At 42.4% G+C, this 25,054-nt stretch overlaps 1 protein-coding gene and 1 long non-coding RNA gene across 2 annotated transcripts in view; both read right to left on the bottom strand.

The window, feature by feature from the left end:
* Positions 1 to 17,528, bottom strand: part of LOC122133815 — a 17,648-nt gene extending 120 nt beyond the window's left edge. The window contains exons 1-3 of the long non-coding RNA XR_006153008.1: positions 17,498 to 17,528; positions 13,143 to 13,145; positions 1 to 343 (exon numbers count right to left, since the gene is read on the bottom strand). The exon at positions 1 to 343 is cut by the window's left edge and continues 120 nt beyond it. This is a non-coding gene — a long non-coding RNA (uncharacterized LOC122133815). The remainder of the gene's footprint in view (positions 344 to 13,142; positions 13,146 to 17,497) is intronic.
* A 3,119-nt stretch (positions 17,529 to 20,647) lies between these two features.
* LOC122133821 (ribonuclease H-like) lies at positions 20,648 to 22,462 on the bottom strand. Its single transcript, XM_042710711.1, has 2 exons — positions 22,012 to 22,462; positions 20,648 to 20,715 (listed from the first exon to the last, which is right to left on the bottom strand). The coding sequence occupies exons 1-2, from the start codon at positions 22,460 to 22,462 to the stop codon at positions 20,648 to 20,650; spliced, it is 519 nt and encodes a 172-aa protein (XP_042566645.1).
* Between the last annotated feature and the right edge of the window lie 2,592 nt (positions 22,463 to 25,054).

The raw sequence follows: 25,054 nt of genomic DNA, 5'->3' as shown, positions 1-25,054 counted from the left end.
TGGGTGGGAATACCACCTCAGTGTGCATTATTTTCAACCTTTCAAATGTCATCCAATGTACCTGACGTACTACTGATCCCCCCAATAATCTACAAAAATAATCTTACTTTAAATATACTGCAAATGTCTTGTTGTGTTTGCCTTGACTGAATTATGACTATTTTATCACTGTAGACTCTCAGACTGCAGTATCACAGAGGAGGGCTATGCTAGTCTGGCTTCAGCCTTGAAGTTAAATCCCAATCATCTCAGAGAGCTGGATCTCAGAGGAAATGATCCAGGGGAATCAGGAGTCAAACTGCTTTTAGACCTAAAGGAGGACCCACAGTGTAAACTGAAAAATCTCAGGTAAATGGATATCAAGACCAAGAATGTTACAAAGAGTTTAAAATACATACAAAAATAATGAGACTGTTATTACGAGTATATATGAGTTCTATGATTATAACAAGTCTTCTTCATTGCAATAAGGCATTAGTCTCTTTATTTAATAGCCACACCTCATATTTTAAGCTGTTGACTTAGGGGCATAATTAATGACCATAGATGAACATTATATTGAAAGTGACAGGATGAGCTCAGCTGTTGCAGTGAAAACTGAGCCTGCTAGATTTAAAGCTGCTGCACCAGGCCAAGCAGACTTATTGAACTAATAGACTATACAAGTGGGCAGCAGTGCTTCCTTTCCCATGAGAAAAACACATATGTGACTGCTCAGTTTGCTCTTTTCATTTCTGTCAAAGGCTGCCTTGGCAGAAGTTGTAATGATTTTTTGTGTTTGTTTATTTTAGCACCAGATGTTTTGTGTCAGACAACAGATATGTTTATTGTTTCTATTTGTACAGGTTCCTGAAGGAGAGTGCTGCTGAGGAAGCCTGTGCTGCTGTGGCTTCAGCTGTGGGTTCAAACCCCTTACTCATGACTGAGCTGGATCTGAGTGAGCTCATACCAGAAGCCTTGGGAGTGACTCAGCTGTGTGCTTTACTGGAGGATTCCCACTGCACACTGCAGAAACTGAGGTTAGTGGATGCTGTCACATTCTTTTTAATTAACACGCATAAGCTGCATTCTTCCCTTTTTGGAGGATGGAAGTCTAGTTAAGTCTTTTGAACGACTTAAAGGTGCTTCCTATGTGCAATGAATACAGAGGTTTTCTTAAGTGACAGTTGGCTAATATCTAGCTCTGAACTATGTCCCAGAAGAAGCCTGTTAGCTCAGACATCATCACAGGGTTAGAGATCTCTGCTGTAGATGAGATCTACTTTATTGCATTACCAGAGGTATACACTTAGGAAAGCATGCCAGTAGACACAAGTAGCATTCCCACCAATGATGTTCTCTCTAGATCTCCTTACCTTAGGGATTGTTGATTGGCAGCAATGTTTCAAAGGCTTTAGAACCGTGGGAAGTGGTCAACAGCCAAGGAGATGGGCCACACGCAGTTATAAGCAAATCTGGCTGGGTTGTCAACGATCCTTGGTCTGATTTTGGAATTTGTTTAGAAGCACAACACTAATATACAGACGGAAGCAGTGTCCTTTTCATTGAGCTTATAGTCACTGGTGGCTGTTTTCCCCTTAACCCTCCTATTATGTTTGGGGTCAATTTGACCCTTTTCAATGTTTAACGTCTCTAAATAAATGATTGGCATAGTTTTTTTTGCTTCATATTTAATGACTTTTCCTAATCTAATGGGGAGAACTGGGTAAACACAAAATTAACATCATGATATGTTTTCAATGTCCTGTACACATGCTTTACGCATAGGTGTTGTTTGGGGTCAATTTGACCCCAGGCTGTTTTAATTGTATAAAATATATAAGAAATATAAACTTTTTTTATCACATTGTTACTATTCTTGATTACAGAAATAGTTTTCTATTCCATATGTTATAGATAACAACAATATGTACTTAGAAATAATATGAAGCCATAAAACACCAGAAGGATATCTCTTTCCAATTTTAAGTCAATCAGTGAGATTTGATGGTGATCTGCATATTTCTCCATAGTAGCGTAACATGTATTCTGGATGTATAAGGGGGGTGGGTGGGGGTATTGTTTTATTTTTAAGGGCTATTTAGGTAGTCAACAAACAAACCTAAAGTACCTGACACATAAACTTGAGTAAAAAAAAATATTATAATCATTTTTTGGAGGTTTAAATTGCTGGGGTCAAATTGACCCCAAGCATAATAGATGTGGGATAAATTTGAACATAATAGGAGGGTTAAGGCTCAATCGCTGTGGGCTCACTGAAATGAGCTGTACAGCACTGGCATGTATCCTCAGCAAACCATCTTTAAAACTGAAAAATGTGGATCTCAGTGACAACAGTATTGGAGATATTGGGGTCCAAGAACTCTGTAGCGGACTGGAGAACCCAAACTGTGCACTGGAGACACTCATGTAAGACATTTTGATTCTTCAGTATTCCCTAGGAATGAGTTCTGTGGGATCATTTGAACTGTTTCATTTCTTGATAAAATATCCCCATTGTTACAGACACACACACAGTATTTTTTATTTTTTTTTACTTTATTGCCCATGATGATCATTACAGGCAATTTTTGCGGTACAACATCAATCATAAAATAAAAAGACACACCAAACAAAACAAAACAAAAACAGTCACCTTACAGTTGGGCTTTTAGTCATCACATACATTGGATATATACAGTATTGTCATTTTACAGAGATACATCACACGTTAGGCAGATTGATATTCTTCATTCAGGTAAAGAATGACAGGTGTCCACCTTCCTACGAATATAGGTACTTTTAGCTGAAGGATAGCAGTCATATTTTCCATTGTATTGACCTGTCTGACTTTTTGTATCCATTGAGCTATTTTAGGAGGGCTAGGCTTCATCCAGTTAATAGTGTTACGTGCCAGCTCATGACACGAAACAAGAAGGGGAGGCCACGCAGAATTTAGGATATTTATAGTAATAATAATATATTTATTAATGATTTTACAAGTTTATATAGTTATCTAATAATTATAGCAAACGTGTGGTGAAGATCAGTGTTGTGAAGAGAAACAAAAGATGTAATGTAAAGTCAGGTAAATGGTAATATAAGCAAACGACGATAATCCAAAAACAACGACAACGACAATCCCAAATCCAATTCACTATCCAAATCCAACGATAACCAAAATCCAACGACCAATCCAACGCTCCCCCGACTTCCATCTGAGCAGGGCTTTTGTAGCCCAACCAATCATGGGTTACACCTGGTTCCAATTACCTGTTATAACGACAGATAGAAAACAGGCATGCAAATCTCATGGGGCGGGGCCTGGACCCGCCAGGGTCGTAACATCCCCCCCCTTAAGACAGAAGCCCACCTAAGGGGGATTCTGCACCATCCAAAACCCCCATTTACCTAAACCTTCCTATTCACCTATTCACCTATTCACTCACATGCTCCCCATTCATCCAGCTCACCTATTCACCTATTCACCTATTCACCTATTCACTCACATGCTCACCATTCATCCAGCTCACCAGTCACACAACCTATTTTCCCCTCAGCAATCCCAGTGGGCCTGGAAAAGCAGTCTAAGAGGGACAGGGGAGGAGACCGGAGAGGAGATAAAATAGTTAAACAGGCAAGCAATAACACCACACAACTTATCCCCACATCTGGAGCGTGGGACAACGCATTAGTCCATGCAAAATGGACCTCTTTCCTATGAGGTGTAAAACCACTGTGGACCAGTTTAGTCAGGCCATTCTCAAATAAATACTGGGCCTCGCCCTCCAGAACTTTATTTTCCTGGGTCAGTAGCTGCTTTTTCAGATCCTCCATCTGAGCGTCTTTCTCTGCTATGTGGATGTTGATGAGCTCTTTACCCCAGCGCTCATAGTCTGCCAACTCACTGTCCCTGAGAGAGCTCTGCTGAGCATCCTTATGACGTTGCTCAAGCTCCTGTGCAGTCTGCTGGAGATTCTGCTCCTGTTTGTGCAGCTGACCCTGGAGTTCCTTAACCTCCAGGTCCTTCTCTCGTGCATATTCCTCTTTGGGCATCTCACAAACTTGAGCCTCCACCTGGCTGACCCCCTTCTGCAGAGTGTCCAGTTGAACAATCAGGTCCTCTCTCTCTGAGGCACACTGCTCATGCTGCTGGATGGCAGTTTTCAGATGTTTGGTCAACTCTTCAATTCGTCTCTCTGCCCCCTCAAGCTTCTCTCTTTCCTTGCCTAATAGCTCAGTCTGCCCCTCATAATCCAACCTGAGGTTCTCATAGTCCACAGCCCTGTGGATACTGTCCTTCATTGCGACTGAAACACTCTCTCGCTCTGTTTTTAAAGCCCCCACCTCCTCGGTCAAAGCAACAACATCCTTTCTGCTCTTATCCAGCTCTTTTTTTGCCTTTACAGCGACAGCTTTTATTTTGTCCATCTTTTCCTCCCTGTCTTTGCTTTCTCTTTCCAGTGTTGCTATCTTCACAATGTACTCTTCCCTGCTATGCTCACTGGAAGCAGCCTCACTCTTAGTCAACTTCTGTAGCATAGCCATATCCTCTCTCAGCTGTGTCAGAAGGGATTCTTTCTCTTTCATGACAGACAGTGGCACAAATTTAGCCTGTATAGTTGCTTGTACTCCATCCAACTCTTTTCTCTGCACCTCAATCTCCTTGTGCAGCTTATCAGTGACCTCCTGCTCTGACTGATACTTGGAGAGGGCTTCCTTTGCCTTCTCCTCAGCTTCAGTTAATGCACTGTTCAGCTTGTCTGTGACTGTTTTATGGTCACTGAGGCTAACATAGTCCTCTACCAACATCGTCTTAACTCTCTCAAGTTCCCCTTTAAACATCTCATTCACAGTCTCCATTTCCTGCAAACTATGCTTCATGTTCTCCTTCTCAGCCAACACCACCCTCAGCTCCTTTTCTGTGCTGTTAGACTGACGACCAGGTGCTGCATATCCCTCCCCTCTTGGTGAATTAACGTTATACTTCTCCCGCAATTTTCGATCCGGTTTCACTTCTTCGATCTTATCCCCTTCATCTTTCAGCTTTTCCCATTCTTTATCCCTGTCAGCTCTCCTCTTTTCGCGAGCTTTATCTCTTTCAGCTGCGTCAGCCCTCACCTGTTCCATAAGCAACTCAAACTCTAACGCACTCATATATGCCATTATACCAGCCCAACTCTTCCGATCGTCGGAATTAATTGAATCTCCCTGACGCGATTGTGTACACCAGCAAATCACGCACAGGTGTAGAACCACCCAATCACCAAAACCCACTAGACTAGAGCTTCCCCGATCTATCTCCAACACACAGTCCTCGCTATTTCCAGTGCCTATTTCTTCAGTGTGTCCACCTGCAATTGAGCTGCTAACCAACTCCAGTGCGTCCGACACACCCACGAAAAACAACAAACTCTTACAAGCCCGGCCAAAACAACAAACAGCGGTAAGCGCTCTTAACCTGCGCGGGGTTTCGCGTTTGCTCAGTAGGTACTCACCTACTCTCACCACCCAGTTACCAACACCTGTACCCAATGTAACTAGTATGCACAGCCCGTCTCTCTCCCAACGAGAGCCCACAGCTGCAGTCACTCTTAAAAATGACTTTCCTCCTCCACGGCAACCCAACGAAAACAAAAAAAGTTTAACCTTACAAATTTCTGCGTGCGTCTCCCCCAATTTGCAATCCCCTTGCTGCTGCACCGGCAGTTTTGTGCCCGTCAGCATCCAAGGCCAATATCCCGATCTATACAATCAATACAGCTTCCCCACCACTATTCCCCAATGAGTGGATGAAAAGTTGTCTTACCAGATTCCCGGAAAAAAAATCTCGGCGAGCCCCCACGTGTTACGTGCCAGCTCACGACACGAAACAAGAAGGGGAGGCCACGCAGAATTTAGGATATTTATAGTAATAATAATATATTTATTAATGATTTTACAAGTTTATATAGTTATCTAATAATTATAGCAAACGTGTGGTGAAGATCAGTGTTGTGAAGAGAAACAAAAGATGTAATGTAAAGTCAGGTAAATGGTAATATAAACAAACGACGATAATCCAAAAACAACGACAACGACAATCCCAAATCCAATTCACTATCCAAATCCAACGATAACCAAAATCCAACGACCAATCCAACGCTCCCCCGACTTCCATCTGAGCAGGGCTTTTGTAGCCCAACCAATCATGGGTTACACCTGGTTCCAATTACCTGTTATAACGACAGATAGAAAACAGGCATGCAAATCTCATGGGGCGGGGCCTGGACCCGCCAGGGTCGTAACAATAGTAATCATTTTTTTAGCAATCATCAACAAAATATGTAACATACAGCACTGGTCCTTAGTAAACAGTTCTTCCTGTGTTTTTTCCAGTTATTTTTAAACACTGATACTTTCAGAGTCCTAAAAAAATTTATCTTCACCTTCCAGTCAAATTCTTTCCACATCTGACTACCAACCCCCTTGTGACACGCAGTACAAATATATTCCCATGTGTCATCATCTATAGTTGTTAAGTTCCATTTCCCATTGTCCTTTAATATGTAAAGTGTTCTCTGATGTGTCTATCATCAACCTTTTATACATTTGGGGCCTCATTTACTAACATTGCGACCGCAGCTTAATCTGCGCCTTTGCCAAACCGCAAATAACGCACGGTATTTTGCATCCTATTTATCAAACAATAACCCTCGTCGCGTCACATGCGCCTAACATCGCCCATTAGTGTTATTTAGCGCTCCGCGAAAATAGGGAAGAAAGAGCCTGCGTGTTCCTCCGTGGATGATGAGCTAAAATTAGAGCTTTTGGTTTACGAGGTTACAGCAAACTAACCCGGGTAAATATAGAAACTCATAAATATTTCTCCGTTTAGCTCTTCCGTCCACATTAAAAGTTGTGATCACTTTGAATTCAAGACTGTCTTTTATTAGTGAGCTGATTTGGGGAAATTAAACTTTTCAGCGAACATTGAGTTTCTGGGTTGCTATGGTTACCCCACAGGGTGCCTGTGCAGCTTCATATCAACGAGTTTATGTTCACAAGAAAGTTCATATTCACACATATTAACATGAGTTAATCACACACAGGCAACTGCAAACTGTTAAGATGGGTCTCTAAGCTAGAGATAGCTAGGATAGTTAATATCCAGGTTAACTGCTCCATAGCATCCCGTTAAATAGTCTGGTAGGAATACACGACACCCCTTACTTTAAAACGGCGTATTCCAACACTGAAAACCATGCTTTTCAAAAACGCTGCCCTAGGCAGATACATTTGAAAACTGTAGTTGTAGGTTGCCATGGCACTTGGGGTAGCTTGCGCTTGAGAGGCTATAACGTCAAAATAAACATGGAAGGTGAAATGAATATGCTGCTCTGTCTCTACAATTTACTTACCGGTAGTTTAGTTAGTGTACTTCGAGTACTTTTCCTGAATAGATACGCGTTACTCCTACGCAGAAGGTGTGCACTGTACTCGGTGTGCTTGAACTATGAAATACCGTTTAAACCATGCAATGAACGGCGATTCTGGGTAAGACGTGGCCGAACTTTTCCCGAACAGCTAGCTGGTGGGACAGTTTGTAATTCTATTTGTTGGTATGCCTATATTAAATGATATATCAAATATAAAACATTTTCAAATTTCTCGCAGGCACATAGTTTTCATTTAGCAGCTGATATGTCATGCTAAAACACCTCTTGTTTCGTTACTAATACATAATTAGGCGCACTTTACGCATCTCCTCCCATCTCTTTGCGACGAACACCCACTTTCCCACACCCACTTCCTAGCAGCGGTAATCTGCGCTTTTACTCAGGTGCGCCTCCTTTGGAAATAGGGTTTTATGTCTTTACCTGCTATTTTACGCCTGAAATGGGCGCAATCCTGTTAGTAAATGAGGCCCTTGGTGTTTTGTTGACACAGTATGCTGAAAACTAAGTATGAAGTGGATCTCAATAATAATATGGGTCTCTTTTAATACTATCCCAGTCTGTGTGCTTTGTAATGTAGTGTCGTATCAGTAGATATCTATATAGGTCACTTGAGGGCAAGTCAAATTTGTCTTGGAGTTGTGAAAAAGATTTAAAAGTATTTCCATCAAATAATTGATTCATAATTTTTAGTCCCTTATCAGCCCATCTTCTGTAGGTATTATCAACCAAAAATGGGAGAAACTCTATGTTTCCTAGTATGGGCATTGCCCTTGACAAGGCTACAGATCCCTTTAGTTGCTTTTGGACATTGCAGACAGACCTTTAGCGTGTTTTTGACCCATATGTTATCTATTTTGATTTTTTTCTGAGACTGCTGACTTAGAAATGGAAGAGTAGATATTGATATCCCTGGTAAAGAGTTCTGTTCAATAGATACCCATCCAGTCTCCTCATCCTTGACCATCCACGCCACTATTGCTCTAAGCTGGGCTGCCCAGTAATACATTTTTAGATTAGGTAGACCCAGTCCTCCTTTCTCCTTGCTTGTCATCAATATTTTCAGATGGATTCTGGGCCTCCTGTTTTGCCATATGAATTTAGATACAAGTTTTTTAAGCAGCTTAAATATGGATTGTGGAACTAGAATAGGCAGAGATTGAAACAGGAAAAGGAGTCTTGGTAGGATATTCATTCTCACCGACTCTGTCCGACCCAAAAGTGACAAGGGCAATACATCCCATCTGGTAAGATCTTGATTGATCTCTCTAACCAGTCTGCTATAGTTTTCAGAATAAAGTTGTGTTGGTTTTGGAGTGAGAATAACACCCAAATATCTAAATCCCTGCTTAGATCTCCTGAAAGAGACCAACTCATCTAATTGTGAAGGCCATTCACCACTTATCATCATGGCTTCAGATGTGTTTGCATTGATCTTATATCCTGACACAGCACTGTAATCATTTAAGCTATTTAGAAGTGCAGGAATAGAGACTATAGGGCGTTCTAAGAATAATAGTATGTCATCTGCGAATAAAGCTAGTTTATGTTGAATCATTCCTTCGTCGGATATGCCTTGTATAAGGGGATTGGTTCTTATTAATTCTGCTAGTGGCTCAATGCGAATAGAGAAGGGGACATAGAATCTCCCTGTCGGGTACCACGCCCCAGGGGGAAGAAGTCGGAGCAATGACCGTTTACTCTGACTTTGGATCTAGGTTTTTTATAAAATATACCAATCCACTTGACAAATGTATTATTGAAGCCCATATATCTGAGGGTCTGCTGGAGAAAGGTCCAGTCAACCCTATCAAATGCCTCCTCAGCATCTAAGCTGAGAAGCATTGAAGGAGTATCCCTTTTGGCTGCACTTGCTTGTAAGTTCAGGGCTCTTCTGACATTATCAACGCCCTGGCGATTATTAATGAAACCGGTCTGATCTGGTTTCACAAGTTTATGTATGTAGTTTTGAATTCTCTTCGCTATAATTGAGGTAAGTATTTTAAGATCTACGCATAAGAGGCTGATTGGACGATAGGATGCACATTGGGTTGGGTCTTTATTATCCTTATGGATGACACTTATTATTGCTTCTGACCACGACCCAGGCGGATCCTCATTTGTTAGTGCGTAGTTATAAACTTTGCATAAAACTGGAGTCAGCTCATTCACATATGCTTTGTAGTATTCTCCTGAGAAACCATCGATACCTGGAGATCTATTATTTTTAAGTTTTACGATATTTTCATGTTTGCCTCTTCTGATTGATTTAATTGATTTAAAAAATGACTCCATCTTCTCATTTTTATGGGGGTCTGCTTCCTCTTCATAAAGCCTTCTATAGTATGAAGCAAAGGCCTCTGTAATATCTTTTGGTTGTGTTAATATCTTGTCACTGTCTGGGCCCTTAATTTTTTGCACTGTCCTGCTGGATTAAGCTTTTCCGCAGCTGGAAAGCCAGTAAGCCACTTGCTCTGTTTCCCATTTCATAGTAGTTTCTATTTATGAATCGCAATGCTCCCTCTGTTTGGTAGGTTAACAGGTCATCCAGTTTTTTTCTAGTTTCTTTCAATGTTTGCAGTACTTCCTGCTTCTTGGATTGTTGATGCTCTGTCTCCAGTTTCTTAGTTTCTCTCTCTAATTTATCCTGTTGAGCTGACCTTTGCTTTTTCAGCCTGGAAGAAATAGCGATAATGCTTCCCCTCATCACTGCTTTAGCCCCCTCCCATAAGATGGAGGGGGAGACAGTTCCGCTATATTTATGTCAAAGTAATTTATTAAATTTTTGTGTATTTCTTCCTTAACTAATTCGTCATTGAGCAATGAGACGTTGAGTCTCCAGTATTTGAATTGTTTATTTGGTCATATATTTATCTTCAAGATGACTGGGGCATGATCTGATATAGTGATTGGCTCTATTTTACAAACACTGGCCCTGTATAGATCTGATCCAGACATCAGGAACATGTCCAGTCTAGAGTAGCTGCCATGCACCTGTGATGAGAAAGTAAAGTCCTTCTCCCTGGGATGCAAGTGGCGCCAAACATCCACCAAGCCCAGTTCACACATTATTGCCCGAAGAGTAGAGGACTTTCTAGATACAGAACCAGTTTCTGCTGGAAGCCTATCCATACTTTGTCTCAGGATGCAATTGAAATCCCCTCCTATTAATACAATCCCCTCTGCTTTATCTGCTAATAACATCGCTATATCCTTAAAGAAGTCAATACAGTCTTCGTTTGGGGCATATAAATTCAGCAGTGTTATTTTAATACCATCAATGGTCCCTCTTACCATAATATATCTACCTTATTTATCATTAACTGTCTGTGTATGATTAAAGTATACTAATTTATTGAAAAGAATGGCCACTCCCCTTTTCCTCCCCTTCTCAAAAGAAGAACTGTAGACCTGATCTACCCATTCTCTTTTTAATTTTTGTGTTCTATTTCTGACAAGTGGGTCTCTTGGATCATTGCTGTTGAACAGTGTAATTTTTTAAGTTGACTTAATATCTTTTTTCTCTTGATTGGATTGCCCAAGCCCTTTACATTATAACTAATGCAATTCAAATTATTCATATCCTGCATATTGTGTAAATGATGTGTTAGTATCCTCATATGACCAACTCGTTGTTTTCCTTAACATAGACCAAACCAAAAAGCAAGTTGCATGGAATAACAGCCCGTCATTAATCTGAAGGTGAAAATAAAAAATCAAACATAAAAGAAAACAATACCTATTAAGGCGATAAATGAAAACTATAAACTTCCACATACCCAACTGGTTTGCAATAAGCCTGAACTTGGCTTTTAAGCTAAACAAACCAGGTCCCGATGTAGCCTGGGCGGAGAATGGTGACCGTTCCTCCGTGGGGGTCACACATAGTGTTTGCGCTGCTATCGTTCATTTCGTGGAGCGGTTGCTGCTCATTTTGCGTATTCACGCACAGTTCCGTTAAGGTCCGTCCATCCATTGAGAAAAGAAAAATATACTTGTCCTAACATTGTTGGTTTTATGCATATCCAATATATAAAAATAAAAAAAACTCTGCGTTGATGTCACTCTGCTTCACTGAAGGCCCTGAGATCTACGTTTGGTAGCACTCCCACCTTTTCCTCTCGTCTCTTACCCACACTGTTCCACCTGTAGCGGGACATCTCGTCTTCCATCTGTGCCCTTTCGTCGACTCGTGGATGGATATCAAACTTCAAAAGGGTCGGAAGAGCCTCTGTGAGCGTATGGTAGGTCTGTTCACCTGACTCCATGGTCACTTTTAGTTGTGCTGGATAGAGGCATTTAGCCTTGATGTTCTTCACTTTTAGTTGTTTAATGACCTCTCTCACCTGTGCTCTTTTCTTTTGCAACTCAGGAGAATAGTCGTGATCGAAATATATTTGTTTGTTTGTTGTAGATGAGTTTTTTTTGGCTCCATGCTTGTCGAAGAATCATGTCTTTAACGGAGTAATCCACGAATCTAATGATGAGGGACCTGGGAGCGGCAGCAGGGTCTGTAGGTTTGGTTGTTAGAGAGCAGTGGGCTCTTTCTATTTGCAGATTTACATCAGGCATTGGTTTGAAGACTGACTGAATCAACTTCTTTGCAAACGTCTTCACATCTTTTCCCTCACTATCCTCTGGTACACGGTATATTCTCAGGTTGTTGCGTCTTGTCCTGTTCTGCAAATCTTCGCATCTAGCTGAAAGGTTCATCTCTCGGCGTAGCAGATAACGTATAGCTCAATCATACCTTCTCCCGTTGTCTTCAGCAGCACTTATACGATCCTCCGCCTCAGTGGTTCTTTTCTCAAGTTTTGTCATTTCACCTTTCAGCTCGTCTATTGATGTTTCCAGCTTCGTAAGGGATAGCTTGGTCTGGTTATGCCCCTCTCGGTTTTCTGACCTTAGCATTTCTAGCTCTGCTAGTATTTTCGATTCTGTGCTAGGGCTAGGAGTATCATTACTAGCAGGTTGATTTTGTCTCAAATTTTCGTTTTTCTCTTTTGTTATCTCCTGTTTGCTTGAAGATTTTCAATAAAAGTTAGGTTGTTAAATATTTGGTTGGACAGAGCTCAACTTTCAGGCTGCTGTCTTCAGCATGGCGTCACCAGAAGCCCACAGACAGTATTTCTTATAGACTTTTTCAAATTTTCATGAAAAGTTCCAGACACACACAGACTTGAAGATCCTTCCTTTCAATGATAAAAGCCCCCTGAACAAACTGCAGAAGTTGTCTCAGTTTACAAAACTAATATCAAGTGCATTTTGGAACAAACGCTCACATGGAAATTAAATGTTTGGAGCAGTGTTTCCCAAACTTTTTACAGTCCCGTACCCCTTCAGACATTCAATCTCTAGCTACGTACCCCCACCCCCCCCCCTCATATATATGTATTTTGTCATGTTTGTAAGTCCCGACCCCCCCCCCCAAACACACACACTCACCACAGATTAATAACAAGGGTGTCATTGAGAGGATGCACATAACTCTGCAATGTCTGGCCGAATTTGAATTTAAAGTCTTAAATTGTTTTCCACACAGTCTGTGACTGTATTTTGTTTTCATGCTCGTCAGAGCTGAGAATCCACTCTCACACAAGTACGTCTAGGCTAGTCTTTTCACTGAGGTGCGTTGTTATGCCGTGTTTGACAATGTCTGTCACACCGAGTTGATTTGCACACAAAAAAACTAGTAGCTTGGCTTGCAACAACTGTACTGCTGCAAACATCCTGATCCTGATGGTAGATTTGGAAAAGCAACCTGGGTTGCTGTTGCCGGCAGGTGCATCCTCCATTGAAGGCCTTCTACTAGTAGTAGCGGTTGGTGTCTCTATGGACCGGGGATTAACTCTTTTCAACCATCTCTCCATTTTTGTGCAGCAACTGGAATGAGCTCCCGCTTCTCTACACAAGGCATCAGCGAGTGGAATTCTGACAAGAGCCAACCATTGTGCCTATGTTTTGACTAACTATTTTTGGCAGTTTAATTATTTTGCTGAACACTACAATGTATACATGAGTGTATTTTTGGCATTGTGATTGGGATATTCAGACTATTTAAGATGTCGTGTCTATTTATAGGTCAGTTTGAAAATGTAATGGGCTGTTTCACTTTGAAAATGCAAATCACATTTTTTCCCCCAGCGTACCCCTACGTCTCTTTGTGTACCCCTGGGGTTACGCGTACCCCAGTTTGGGAAACAATGGTTTAGAGCAGGGGTACTCAATAGGCGGACCGCGGTCCGGATCCGGACCCAGACGCAATCAAATTTGGACCGAAGCCTAAATCAAAATTCTAATTTAATCATGATCAAGCGAGGTTTCATTGGTGCGTGATTTCGCGCTATATATTTTTTTCCTACTCGATGTGGTTTCTATCTTCCGTGTCCAATCCAGAGGTCCAATCAGGAGCTGTAATATAACAACATCACTATGACAACTCACTCACTTACTCAATGTTGGCCGCAAGCTCTGTGGGTCACGCATGTTGTGTGTGTCAATGGCAACAATGCCGGCAGATAGATATGTGAACGGTATTTTTTTCTCAGCGAACGAAAATCATGGCGTGCTTTAAACCCGACAAAAAGAGAAAAGTTGATTCCAAAAATCGGGAATTTATGACAGAGTGGACTGACAAGTATGCATTTGTGCTGCCTGTGGGGAGCACAAAACCGATGTGTTTAATCTGTAACGAGACGGTTGCCCTTGTCAAAAGTGGTAACGTGAAACGTCACTATGAAACAAAGCATGCACACTTCGAACAAAAATACCCGCAGAACTCTGAGGTAAGGGGCAGAAAAATAAACCATCTGCAATCATACCAAGCAACATGCAGTGTAATAGTTAGATCAGCCACACAACAAGAGCGTGCATACCTCAACATATATCAGAATCAGAATCAGAATCATGTTTATTGGCCAAGTACATTTTCATATACAAGGAATTTTTTCTGGGTTTAGTTGCTCTCAATGTACATAAACTGAAAATATGCAGTATAACACAACAGTTTAGGATAGAGATACTGTTGTGAGTCTGCCTTTTCAACCATGAATATGGTGAAAAACAAATACAGGAGCACACTCACTAATGAACACTTACATCAGTGCCTCCGCCTGGCCGTCACATCTTTTATGCCCAAGTTTAAACCACAAAAAAGTGTCACCTTTCACACAAATAAGGCCAGACCACATAACCGTTTGTGCATACGGTAGTTTGAATGTTTTTGTTGGAGTTATGTTTTTGGATTTTGACCGTCACTGTTCCGGACCCTGGACTGAATGGAAATTTGGCGAGTGGACCTTTTGGGTTTCTAATTGAGTACCCCTGGTTTAGAGTATCATGCGTACAATGTCACAAACCTATTTCATGGAAAATCTGGATGACTAGGTGACTCAGATATGTTTTCTCCTAAGGTGGGTTGTTACAAAACCAAAATCCTGAAATTTAGTTAATTAACAATGGGACTTTGTGTCACGTCTGAACTGAACCCTGCTCCGGCCACTTCCCCCTCTTTCCGACTTTAAACTCACGCACCTCCGCTACAGCCTCAGTCACATTCACACTCCCAGCTGCACTTCATTCACAATCACAATCAGTACTAAAAGATCCTTGCTGTTCGTCTTTGGTCCAAGATTAGATGTGCAGATAGTCAGGAACTCGGGAAAGTGTTCAGCGTAAGAAATAGTTGTTTTCCAGCGCAGCACAACAATAAACACCTGCAGCTGAACACCTCTAAGACCAAGGAGATGGTGGTGGACTTTAGGAGGTCTCAGCCTCCTCTGCTACCAGTCTCTATCGAGGGGGTCAGTGTGGAGGTGGTCAACACGTACAAATACCTAGGAGTGCATCTGGACAATAAACTGGACTGGTCAGCCAACATTGATGCAATCTACAAGAAGGGTCAGAGCCGTCTCTACTTCCTGAGGAGATTGAGGTCCTTCAATGTCTGCAACAAACTCCTGCGCATGTTTTACCAGTCGGTGGTTGCCAGCGTCCTCTTTTATGCTGTGGTGTGCTGGGGAGGCAGCATTAAGAAGAGGGATGCGGGGCGACTGGACAGGCTGGTGAGGAAGGCGGGAGCTGTTGTGGGCACCGACCTCCGACCACACACCTCCGCTACAGCCTCAGCTGCCATTCACACGTACGCATTGGAATGCGTTGATCCGTCAAGGTTGACAGATCCCCATTCACTTTGAATAGGGTGACGTCATCCTTTGCCGAACTGAATTGTGGCTCCGTTGCGTTGCGTTTCATGCGTTGCTTGCGGCAAGAGTTGAATAATGTTCAACTTTTCGAGAGGCAATGCATGCATCAGCCAATCAAATTGCCTTTCATGCATAACTGACAGAACAGGCGCTAGTCAATCAGATCGCGTTAATGCTCACGTCTGAAGAGTGGGAAGCTCAAAAAAAAAAAGATGGCGGACCAAACTCCGTAGATGGTGAATTTGTACCTAAAATTTGTTTGTTTGACTTTTTTTTGCTTAGATTTTTTAAAAGTTACCGAGAAATAGACACTGTACAATGTGAAAAAAAAACTTTATTGTAACTGAAAAATACGTCTGATAGGATTTGCGAGGTGTCTGAGCCACCTATCAAATGTTAGCATGCTACTACTCACAAGGTAAACAGCTTGCTAGTGGCGTCATTGGTTTGTTGACCTGTCAATCTCACTATAACGTCTCTGTTATCAACACAACCCCATGCGCCAGACTCCTCCTCCTCCGTTGGATCAACGCATTCCAACGGGTACATGTGAAGAAACTGTCAGTCACCTTCACACTCCCAGCTGCACTTCAATCACAATCAGTACTGATCCCACACACATGGCACTCTCCTTACTTAAACTCCTCACTCCCTTCACTCCCTTGTCTGTTCTGGCATCACGCTCGCATCACTTATGGGTTATACCTTACTACGAGATACGCTCCGGATCCCCGACCTCCGCTGCCACGCCAGTGTTCTCCTCTTCCAGGTCGTTTAGTCTTAGTTCTGGTCCCGCGCTCCTGCACCGTCAGGTCCAGTGTTTCCGTGATCTCCACGACACCCAGGTCGTTCTAGTTTAATCCCAGTTATCCCCAGTCTAAATTTTGTGTGTTATAGTATTGGACTTTGATCTTTTGCGCGTTATAGTTTTGTGGATTTTGATCTTTTATGCGTTATAGTTTTTTGGATTTTGATCTTTTGTGCATTCTCGTTTGGACTTATCTTCTGTGCTTTTGTATCCCGAAATGGGAATACCACCTCAGTGTGCATTATTTTCAACCTTTCAAATGCTCTGTCATCCATGTACCTTAGGTAGTAAACTACTGACCCCCCCAATAATCTACAAAAATAATTTTACTTTAAATATACTGCAAATGTCTTGTTGTGTTTGCCTTGACTGATTTATGACTATATTATCACTGTAGACTCTCAGACTGCAGTATCACAGAGGATGGCTATGCTAGTCTGGCTTCAGCCTTGAGGTTAAATCCCAATCATCTCAGAGAGCTGGATCTCAGAGGAAATGATCCAGGGGAATCAGGAGTCAAACTGCTTTTAGACCTAAAGGAGGACCCGCAGTGTAAACTGAAAAATCTCAGGTAAATGTATATCAAGACCAAGATTATTTCAAAGACTTTAAAATAAATACAAATAAATTGAGAATGTTATTACGAGTATATACGAGTTATATGACTATAACAAGTCTTCAAGACTACTTAAAACATTAGTCTCTTTATTTAGTAGCCACACCTCATATTTTAAGCTGTTGACTTAGGGGCATCACTAATGACCATAGATGAACATTATATTGAAAGTGACAGGATGAGCTCAGCTGTTGCAGTGTAAACTCAGCCTGCTAGATTTAAAGCTGCTGCACCAGGCCAAGCAGACTTATTGAACTAATAGACTATACTAGTGGGTAGCAGTGCTTCCTTTCCCACGAGAAAAACACATATGTGACTGATCAGTTTGCTTTTTTCAATTTTGTAAAAGGCTGCCTTGGCAGAAGTTGTAATGTTTTTGTGTGTTTCTTTATTTAAGCACCAGTGATGATGTTTTGTGTCAGACAACAAATATGTTTATTGTCTCTATTTGTACAGGTTCCTGAAGGGGAGTGCTGCTGAGGAAGCCTGTGCTGCTGTGGCTTCAGCTGTGGGTTCAAACCCCTTACTCATGACTGAGCTGGATCTGAGTAAGCTCATACCAGAAGCCTTGGGAGTGACTCAGCTGTGTGCTTTACTGGAGGATTCCCACTGCACACTGCAGAAACTAATGTAAGTGGATGCTGTCACATTCTTTTTAATTAACATGCATAAGCTGCATTTTTCTCTTTCTGGAGGTTAAGTTCAAGTCACTTATGCTTGCTTACAGAGTGATTGCTGGTTCTGCTCCCACCTGCTGATAGGAATTAATTCTATATCCCAAATGTATCGGAGACTCAGTCAGATTGTGATGAAAAACCTAAGTCCAGGTTTATTCTTTCAGTGGCGCGCAGAGAGATAGATTTCACTGAGTGTGTGTTCCACCTAAATCTCTTTCACTGAGTGTCTTTTGGGAAAGCACAGAATTTAAGCTGTGTGCATGCCAGGGGGGTTGGATCCCTAAAATGCTAATTATGATATGTCTCTAGTCAGGGGGGAAGCTGGTGAGGGCTTCTCACACCTCATGTAGGCCAGGAACAGAATAACATGGAGAAGTTTTTACAACTCACGAAATCCAAAGAACACTAAAATGACCACTAGGTCAGATATATTGAATTATTGACTATGGAATATATTTATTAAACTAACTATCAAATGTCGATCCCTTCATTCCCCCTTTTTCAAGACTTAAGGTCTTGAACATAAATCTTTGTTTTTAAGATCAGAGTAAACGCTTGCTTAAGTTTTGGGTGAACACAGTCAGTTTTTCTTCTCTCTCTCTCTTTCTCCCAAAAGGTGCGCATTCTCTCGCGACAGGTAAGGCGAAACCTTTTTCTCATCAGGGTGCTCACACCTGGTTTGCCAAATTTTGGTGGGCCCCCCCTGATGTTTTTTAAGGGCGAAATTCCTTACCGACGTCATATCAAAATGACCGCCCTCTCCAGGCCGCCGAGAGCCGACAATGTAAGCAGAGAAATAATTTACATGTACAGTACAGGGTAGCCATCTGAAACATGAAGTTCACAAACAGTGGGAACACAGAACAAAATTAGCTATACATTGAAGATGAACTCAAACAAAATGAAATAACTCGGATTACACAATCGTCTATCAAGTTTTTCAAAAACGTATTCTAAACTCTCCTGCTGTGTACGTGCAGGCTTGTAGATTGATTGCATGAGATGACAGATCATAGGCGAGCAATAACAGCAAACAATACTATTGAGGGCAAAGACGGCCATTATTATGATGGCAATTGCTCCTAAAGACAGAAAAATGTAACGAGTCCAGCCTCCCAGAGAATTCATAAAGTTTTCCACACCCTGTTGAAATGAATTGGAAAGTAGTCCCTGATTTGCATGGATGTTTTTGTTGGCTTGTTTCACAATTTGGTCCAAATCGTCGACGGAACTGGTCGCATCAGATATATAAATACAGCATTCTTTGCCAATTATTTTACAAGTACCACCCTGTGAAGCGAACAGGAGATCTAAAGCCATACGATTTTGTAGTGCTAATTCGCGAGTGGCTGTTAATTCCGTTTGTATAGCCTGAATCGTTTTGAGGGTTTGATTAGATGTTTGTTCGAAAGCTTGCCTAATGGCTGCTGCGTCTTTTTGTAAATTTCTTATACCCAGGGGAGCGAGAATAACCCCAATCCACTGTTCTACCTCTCCGACCTCTCGCTTACGATGGTGGTGTGTGGACGTTTGAGATTGGAGAATATCGTGAATAGTGATTTTGTCTACTACACGTGAAGGAGGGATCAAATGAGCTAGATAACATATCCCTGAGGCATTAACTGGAATGACAGTGTACGCAGACTTGCCGCATGCAAAAGCAGACCACTTAGGTGCCACAAGGGGTGTGCTTGTTACTCTGACAGTTACCGTATGATTGCAATGTGAAGTTCCGAGCTTTGTTCCGGTTCCTAGAAAAGACAGGCAGACTAGCGAATTCACTGTGACTGCAGGCATGGGTACCACAACACGGGGGTCGTTCTCTCTCGGACACACAGTTTGGCTAGGATTAACGCATTTTCCCCCACACTTTTGGCTAATGAGCTGAACGTCACGTTCCCCTGTGGGTTTAATAGCTTCCTGTGTTTGCCAATCGCATTGCCAAGGTCCGGTTGGTGTGTTATAGATGAACACGCCAAAGTAATCGTTCCCTTTGTAGTCTAGGTGGTATCTATGTGTCCATTCAGTTAATCGAATCTTGTCTCGAGTCCACTGACATGGCAAGGTTTTGTTATGTCTGCAAAGCAATTCTAAAGCTTTACTAGCACTAACAGCTCGTACCATACTAGGTCTATCAGTTACTAAATCCAGACGAAGACTTTTGTTTGAACATATAGGGCTCCAAGAGAAATTTCCCACCGCTGCGATTGCACCCATATCTACTGTCTCAGTAAATTTTTTTCGAGCACAATTTTTAAAAGATAACCAATCGTCCATCCCATAAGGGGTAGCAAGCATTGGCCATCCACGTCCGTCTACAGGCATCAGATGACAAACATAGCAGTCTGATTTGTTCATTTTTAACGCTACATTTTTAGACATTACCAGAGCCAGGTTCTCACTATCCTGAGGGTTGATGGAAGGCAATATGGGTTGCTGGGAGGCTAGTTTAGTCACGACAGACAACATTATAACATGGATTAACAACATTTTGACGAATTTTCCTTTTCTGGATACCAAGTATAACATGAACATGTAACAGGAATGTGGAAATGTAGCTGGTACAGTCTTTTTAGCGTTGTTGTGATGCGGCCGTTCTCTGTAGGATCCTTCCCACAATGTTGAGTGTGTGTGCGTGTGTGTGTGTTTTCCTATGCTACAAAGGGACAGGGTCGACTTCCTGAACCTTGGAAATCTTGCGTTTTGGGGTTTATTATGCCCGTCGCAAGATTTGCTTCTGCTATAGTATTCCGTTTGATTGAAGTGTTAATATCCAGGCTCGTTGGGAGGGTGTGGCAATTATTCCAGAAATTGCAGAGGTCCCGTAGAGTTGAAAGGTGTCGATGGAGTTGATGGTGATTGAATTAGCGCTGTCTTGGTTTCAAACGGTCGTGCTCCACCCCCTTTCGACAACGTGGCGAGTTGTATCAGTTTTGTCTTTCGAAGTGTGAGGTCCGGAGGAAGAACCTCCAGGTGACCGTCAGCTGTTTTGATTCTGAAAGAGATCTTAACAAAACAATTAATCTTATGCAAAAGGTTTAATTTGTGATAAATGAGCCCAACGATGTCGACCATTTCCTAATGACAGGAAGCACGAAGTTTCTGTTAACATAATTAACACATAAGGTCCCTTCCATGCAGACTGCAGTGGCGCTTGGGTGCCAAATTTTTTTAGCATTACCTTTTGTCCTTCTTGATACATCCTGCGCCCTGTGGCAACTTCCGTGTGATCTTTTTTATCTTGTCTAATTCTTGCCAATAATTGTTTGTCACGTAATACTTTAGAAAGGGTCTGGCAGTAGGCCTCTAAGGCTACTCTGTGACTGTCCAGACCAACTTCATCAGTAAGTATAGGGTCATTTGGTAGAATCAGATTTCTCCCAAAAAGGAGTTCAGCCGGGCTAAGCCCTGTCGTTCTGTTGGGTGTGTTATGCTGCATTAGTAACACAACAGGCAAATGTGCTGTCCATTTCCCTCCGTGTTGTTCTAATCGGGCTTTTAGGCCTGATTTGAGAACTCTGTTATGACTTTCAACATACCCTGAGCTTTGAGGTCGGTAAGGAATATGTAGTTTTTGGTGTATTCCCATATTTTTCAAAATGGTTTTCAACACTCGTCCTGTAAAATGTGAGCCTTGGTCACTGTCTATCTGGAGAGGAAATCCCCATCGGGGCAAGATATGTGTGTATAAAGCCTTTGCCACAGCATCTGCAGTAGCTCTCCGGCATGGAAATCCTTCCACCCACCGACTAAATCTGTCAATACACACAAGCAAGTATTCATATCCCTCAGACTTGGGCAGTGGTCCCACAAAATCTATTTGTAAATGGGTAAATGGTCTAGTTGGTCTTTCATCATGTCCCATAATGATTTTGTTTTTGTGAGTATATGGTGCTGTCTTGGCACAGTGGATACAAGTTTTTACAACCTGTTCCATTTCAGTCACTAAGTCAAAAACATACCAGTGTACCTTCACCAAAGAACATGTGGTGGACACCCCTGTGTGGGCCAATTGGTGGTAGTCTCGTAGTAGTATTGGTAAGTGGAGTTGGCATCACCACCTTTTCGTCCATTATCCATAAGCCTGTTTTTGAAAAAGCACATTCTGTAGTCATCATTTTATCAAAATAGTCATTAGTAGTGGGATACGCTTTTTGTAAATCTTGCAAACTGATAAGTTCTGTGCAAGAAAATGCAGCTATGTGTTGCGTTGACTTATCTCCCATGACACCTCTTGAGTGTCCTGTCTGTTCTGCTGCTTTTTTAGCAGCTTTGTCCGCAAGATCATTACCTTGAGCCAGGGCGTCCTTTGTTTGTTCACTGTGTCCTGTGATTTTAATGACAGAACACTTAGAAGGTGTTAAGTGGGTCAGTGTTTCAGAGAGTGTGATAATCTCAGCTTTATGAGCAATGGGGGCTCCAGCCGCAGTTGTGAAGTTACGGCTTTTCCATACAGGACCCCAAGTGTGAGTGGAATGGTATGCGTAAGCGCTGTCTGTGAAGATATTGACAGGCACATTAGAATGTAAAGCGAGTTGCAAGGCATTTGTTACAGCAACGAGTTCTGCCACCTGGGCTCCCCCTTTGTAGAGCTTTCCCGCCCGCAAAACTTTTCCATCCCCCACAGCAGCCCATCCAGTCAATCTCTCACCATCTCTCATGAATGAACTGCCATCAACAAACACAGCTCGGCCGTCTGGAATGGGCTCCGTTCCCACAAAGATCTCTGCATTGTCTAGCATTTCGTGATCACAGTCATGTTGCTCACCATCAGTGGGGGTTAGTGCATTTTTAAATAGCAGGGCATCGTCAGTGGTTATAGAGACGCGTGGGTCAAACAGACTTGTTTCCCATCTACCCCTTCGTTGTGGTGAAATGGTTTGAATGGTGCTTTCACCCAACAGTTTGACAAAACGGTGCTGCGTATGCAAGACCACTGTGCCAAAACCTGTGTATGGCTCAGATGCTTTAAGAGCCCAATCAAAACAATCAAGAGTTTGTATGCATGTAGGCTGCCCTTGGAGAGCAGGAGGTGTTTTGCAAGAGAAATACCCTATGGGTCTGTAAGGCTTTTGGTGTCGGGCTGACAGTTGGCATAAGATTGATGAGTATTGGGTATTAGATGGATATGCCCACAAGTGGAAAGGCTGGTCAGGGTCAGGGTGTGCTAACACAGGGGAGGAAGCCATAGCCTGTTTCAACAACATGAATGCTTCATCAGCTTCTGTTGACCACTCAATCTTAGCGCTACCTGGCAAGCCCCCCTTCATTAAATGTACAAGGGGGCGTGAGATGTCAGCAAAATCTGGAATGTGTACACGGATGTAGTTAAACATACCCATTACTTCTCGTACACCTGTAATTGTAGTGGGGCGGGGGAGAGCCAAGACTGCCTTGACTCTCTCGGGGATGATCCGTCTACCAGATCTCCCGACTCTCTGTCCCATATATGTGACTTCCGAAACAGCACACTGGGCCTTTTTGGCATTCAGCAGCAGACCATTTTCCTGCAAAGCTTCACATAACTGGGTTAGGACACACAGATGTTCCTCAGGAGAGTTACTAGCAAGGAGAATGTCGTCACAATACTGAAGGATAATGGATGAGGAGGAGAGACCAGACTGCACCGGCCTTAACACCTGAGCTAATGCTTGGTGGAAAATGGTGGGTGAATCAAGATATCCCTGTGGTAGTCTGGTAAATGTGTATTGCTGACCATCACAAGTAAATGCAAATCGGACTTGATCTCTCTGGTCAATAGGCACGGAGAAGAAACCATTACTGACATCCAAGGCAGAAAAGATAGTAAATGAGGGGTTAAGTTGTGATAACAAGGTAGTTGGATTAGCAACTATTGCATGTCTGGGAGTTGTAACCTTGTTCAAAGCCGTATAATCAATTGTTAGGCGCCATGAGCCGTCCGGCTTTGGCACAGGCCACATGGGTGAATTTGTAGGAGAGACACATTTCTTAATGACACCCTGTACTTCTAACTGATCAACAATTTCTTTTGCACCCTTTTCAGCCGTTCTTTTTAAAGGATACTGTCTGACTGGGTTATGCATGGGGCCAGAGACACGTACTGGCTCTATGGGTATGTGACCTACTGCCAGTTTATCAGTGGACCACAAGTTGGGAAAAAGAGACATGAGTAGCGTAAGTACTGTGTTGATCTCTGTCAGAGCTGCTTTTAGCATTACCTTTTGTCCTTCTTGATACACCCTGCGCCCTGTGGCAACTTCCGTGTGATCTTTTTTATCTTGTCTAATTCTTGCCAATAATTGTTTGTCACGTAATACTTTAGAAAGGGTCTGGCAGTAGGCCTCTAAGGCTACTCTGTGACTGTCCAGACCAACTTCATCAGTAAGTATAGGGTCATTTGGTAGAATCAGATTTCTCCCAAAAAGGAGTTCAGCCGGGCTAAGCCCTGTCGTTCTGTTGGGTGTGTTATGCTGCATTAGTAACACAACAGGCAAATGTGCTGTCCATTTCCCTCCGTGTTGTTCTAATCGGGCTTTCAGGCCTGATTTGAGAACTCTGTTATGACTTTCAACATACCCTGAGCTTTGAGGTCGGTAAGGAATATGTAGTTTTTGGTGTATTCCCATATTTTTCAAAATGGTTTTCAACACTCGTCCTGTAAAATGTGAGCCTTGGTCACTGTCTATCTGGAGAGGAAATCCCCATCGGGGCAAGATATGTGTGTATAAAGCCTTTGCCACAGCATCTGCAGTAGCTCTCCGGCATGGAAATCCTTCCACCCACCGACTAAATCTGTCAATACACACAAGCAAGTATTCATATCCCTCAGACTTGGGCAGTGGTCCCACAAAATCTATTTGTAAATGGGTAAATGGTCTAGTTGGTCTTTCATCATGTCCCATAATGATTTTGTTTTTGTGAGTATATGGTGCTGTCTTGGCACAGTGGATACAAGTTTTTACAACCTGTTCCATTTCAGTCACTAAGTCAAAAACATACCAGTGTACCTTCACCAAAGAACATGTGGTGGACACCCCTGTGTGGGCCAATTGGTGGTAGTCTCGTAGTAGTATTGGTACAAGTGGAGTTGGCATCACCACCTTTTTGTCCATTATCCATAAGCCTGTTTTTGAAAAAGCACATTCTGTAGTCCTCCAATTTTATCAAAATAGTCATTTAGTAGTGGGGATACGCTTTTGTAAATCTTGCAAAGCTGATAAGTCCTGTTGCAAGAAAAATGCAGCTTATGTGTTGCGTTGACTTATCTCCCATGACACCTCTTGAGTGTCCTGTCTGTTCTGCTGCTTTTTTAGCAGCTTTGTCCGCAAGATCATTACCTTGAGCCAGGGCGT

The sequence above is a fragment of the Clupea harengus genome, chromosome 19 (assembly GCF_900700415.2).
Source record: "Clupea harengus chromosome 19, Ch_v2.0.2, whole genome shotgun sequence".
NCBI lineage: Eukaryota > Metazoa > Chordata > Actinopteri > Clupeiformes > Clupeidae > Clupea > Clupea harengus.
Note: the sequence above shows the minus strand (reverse complement) of the source record. Positions and strands in the feature narration are given on the sequence as shown.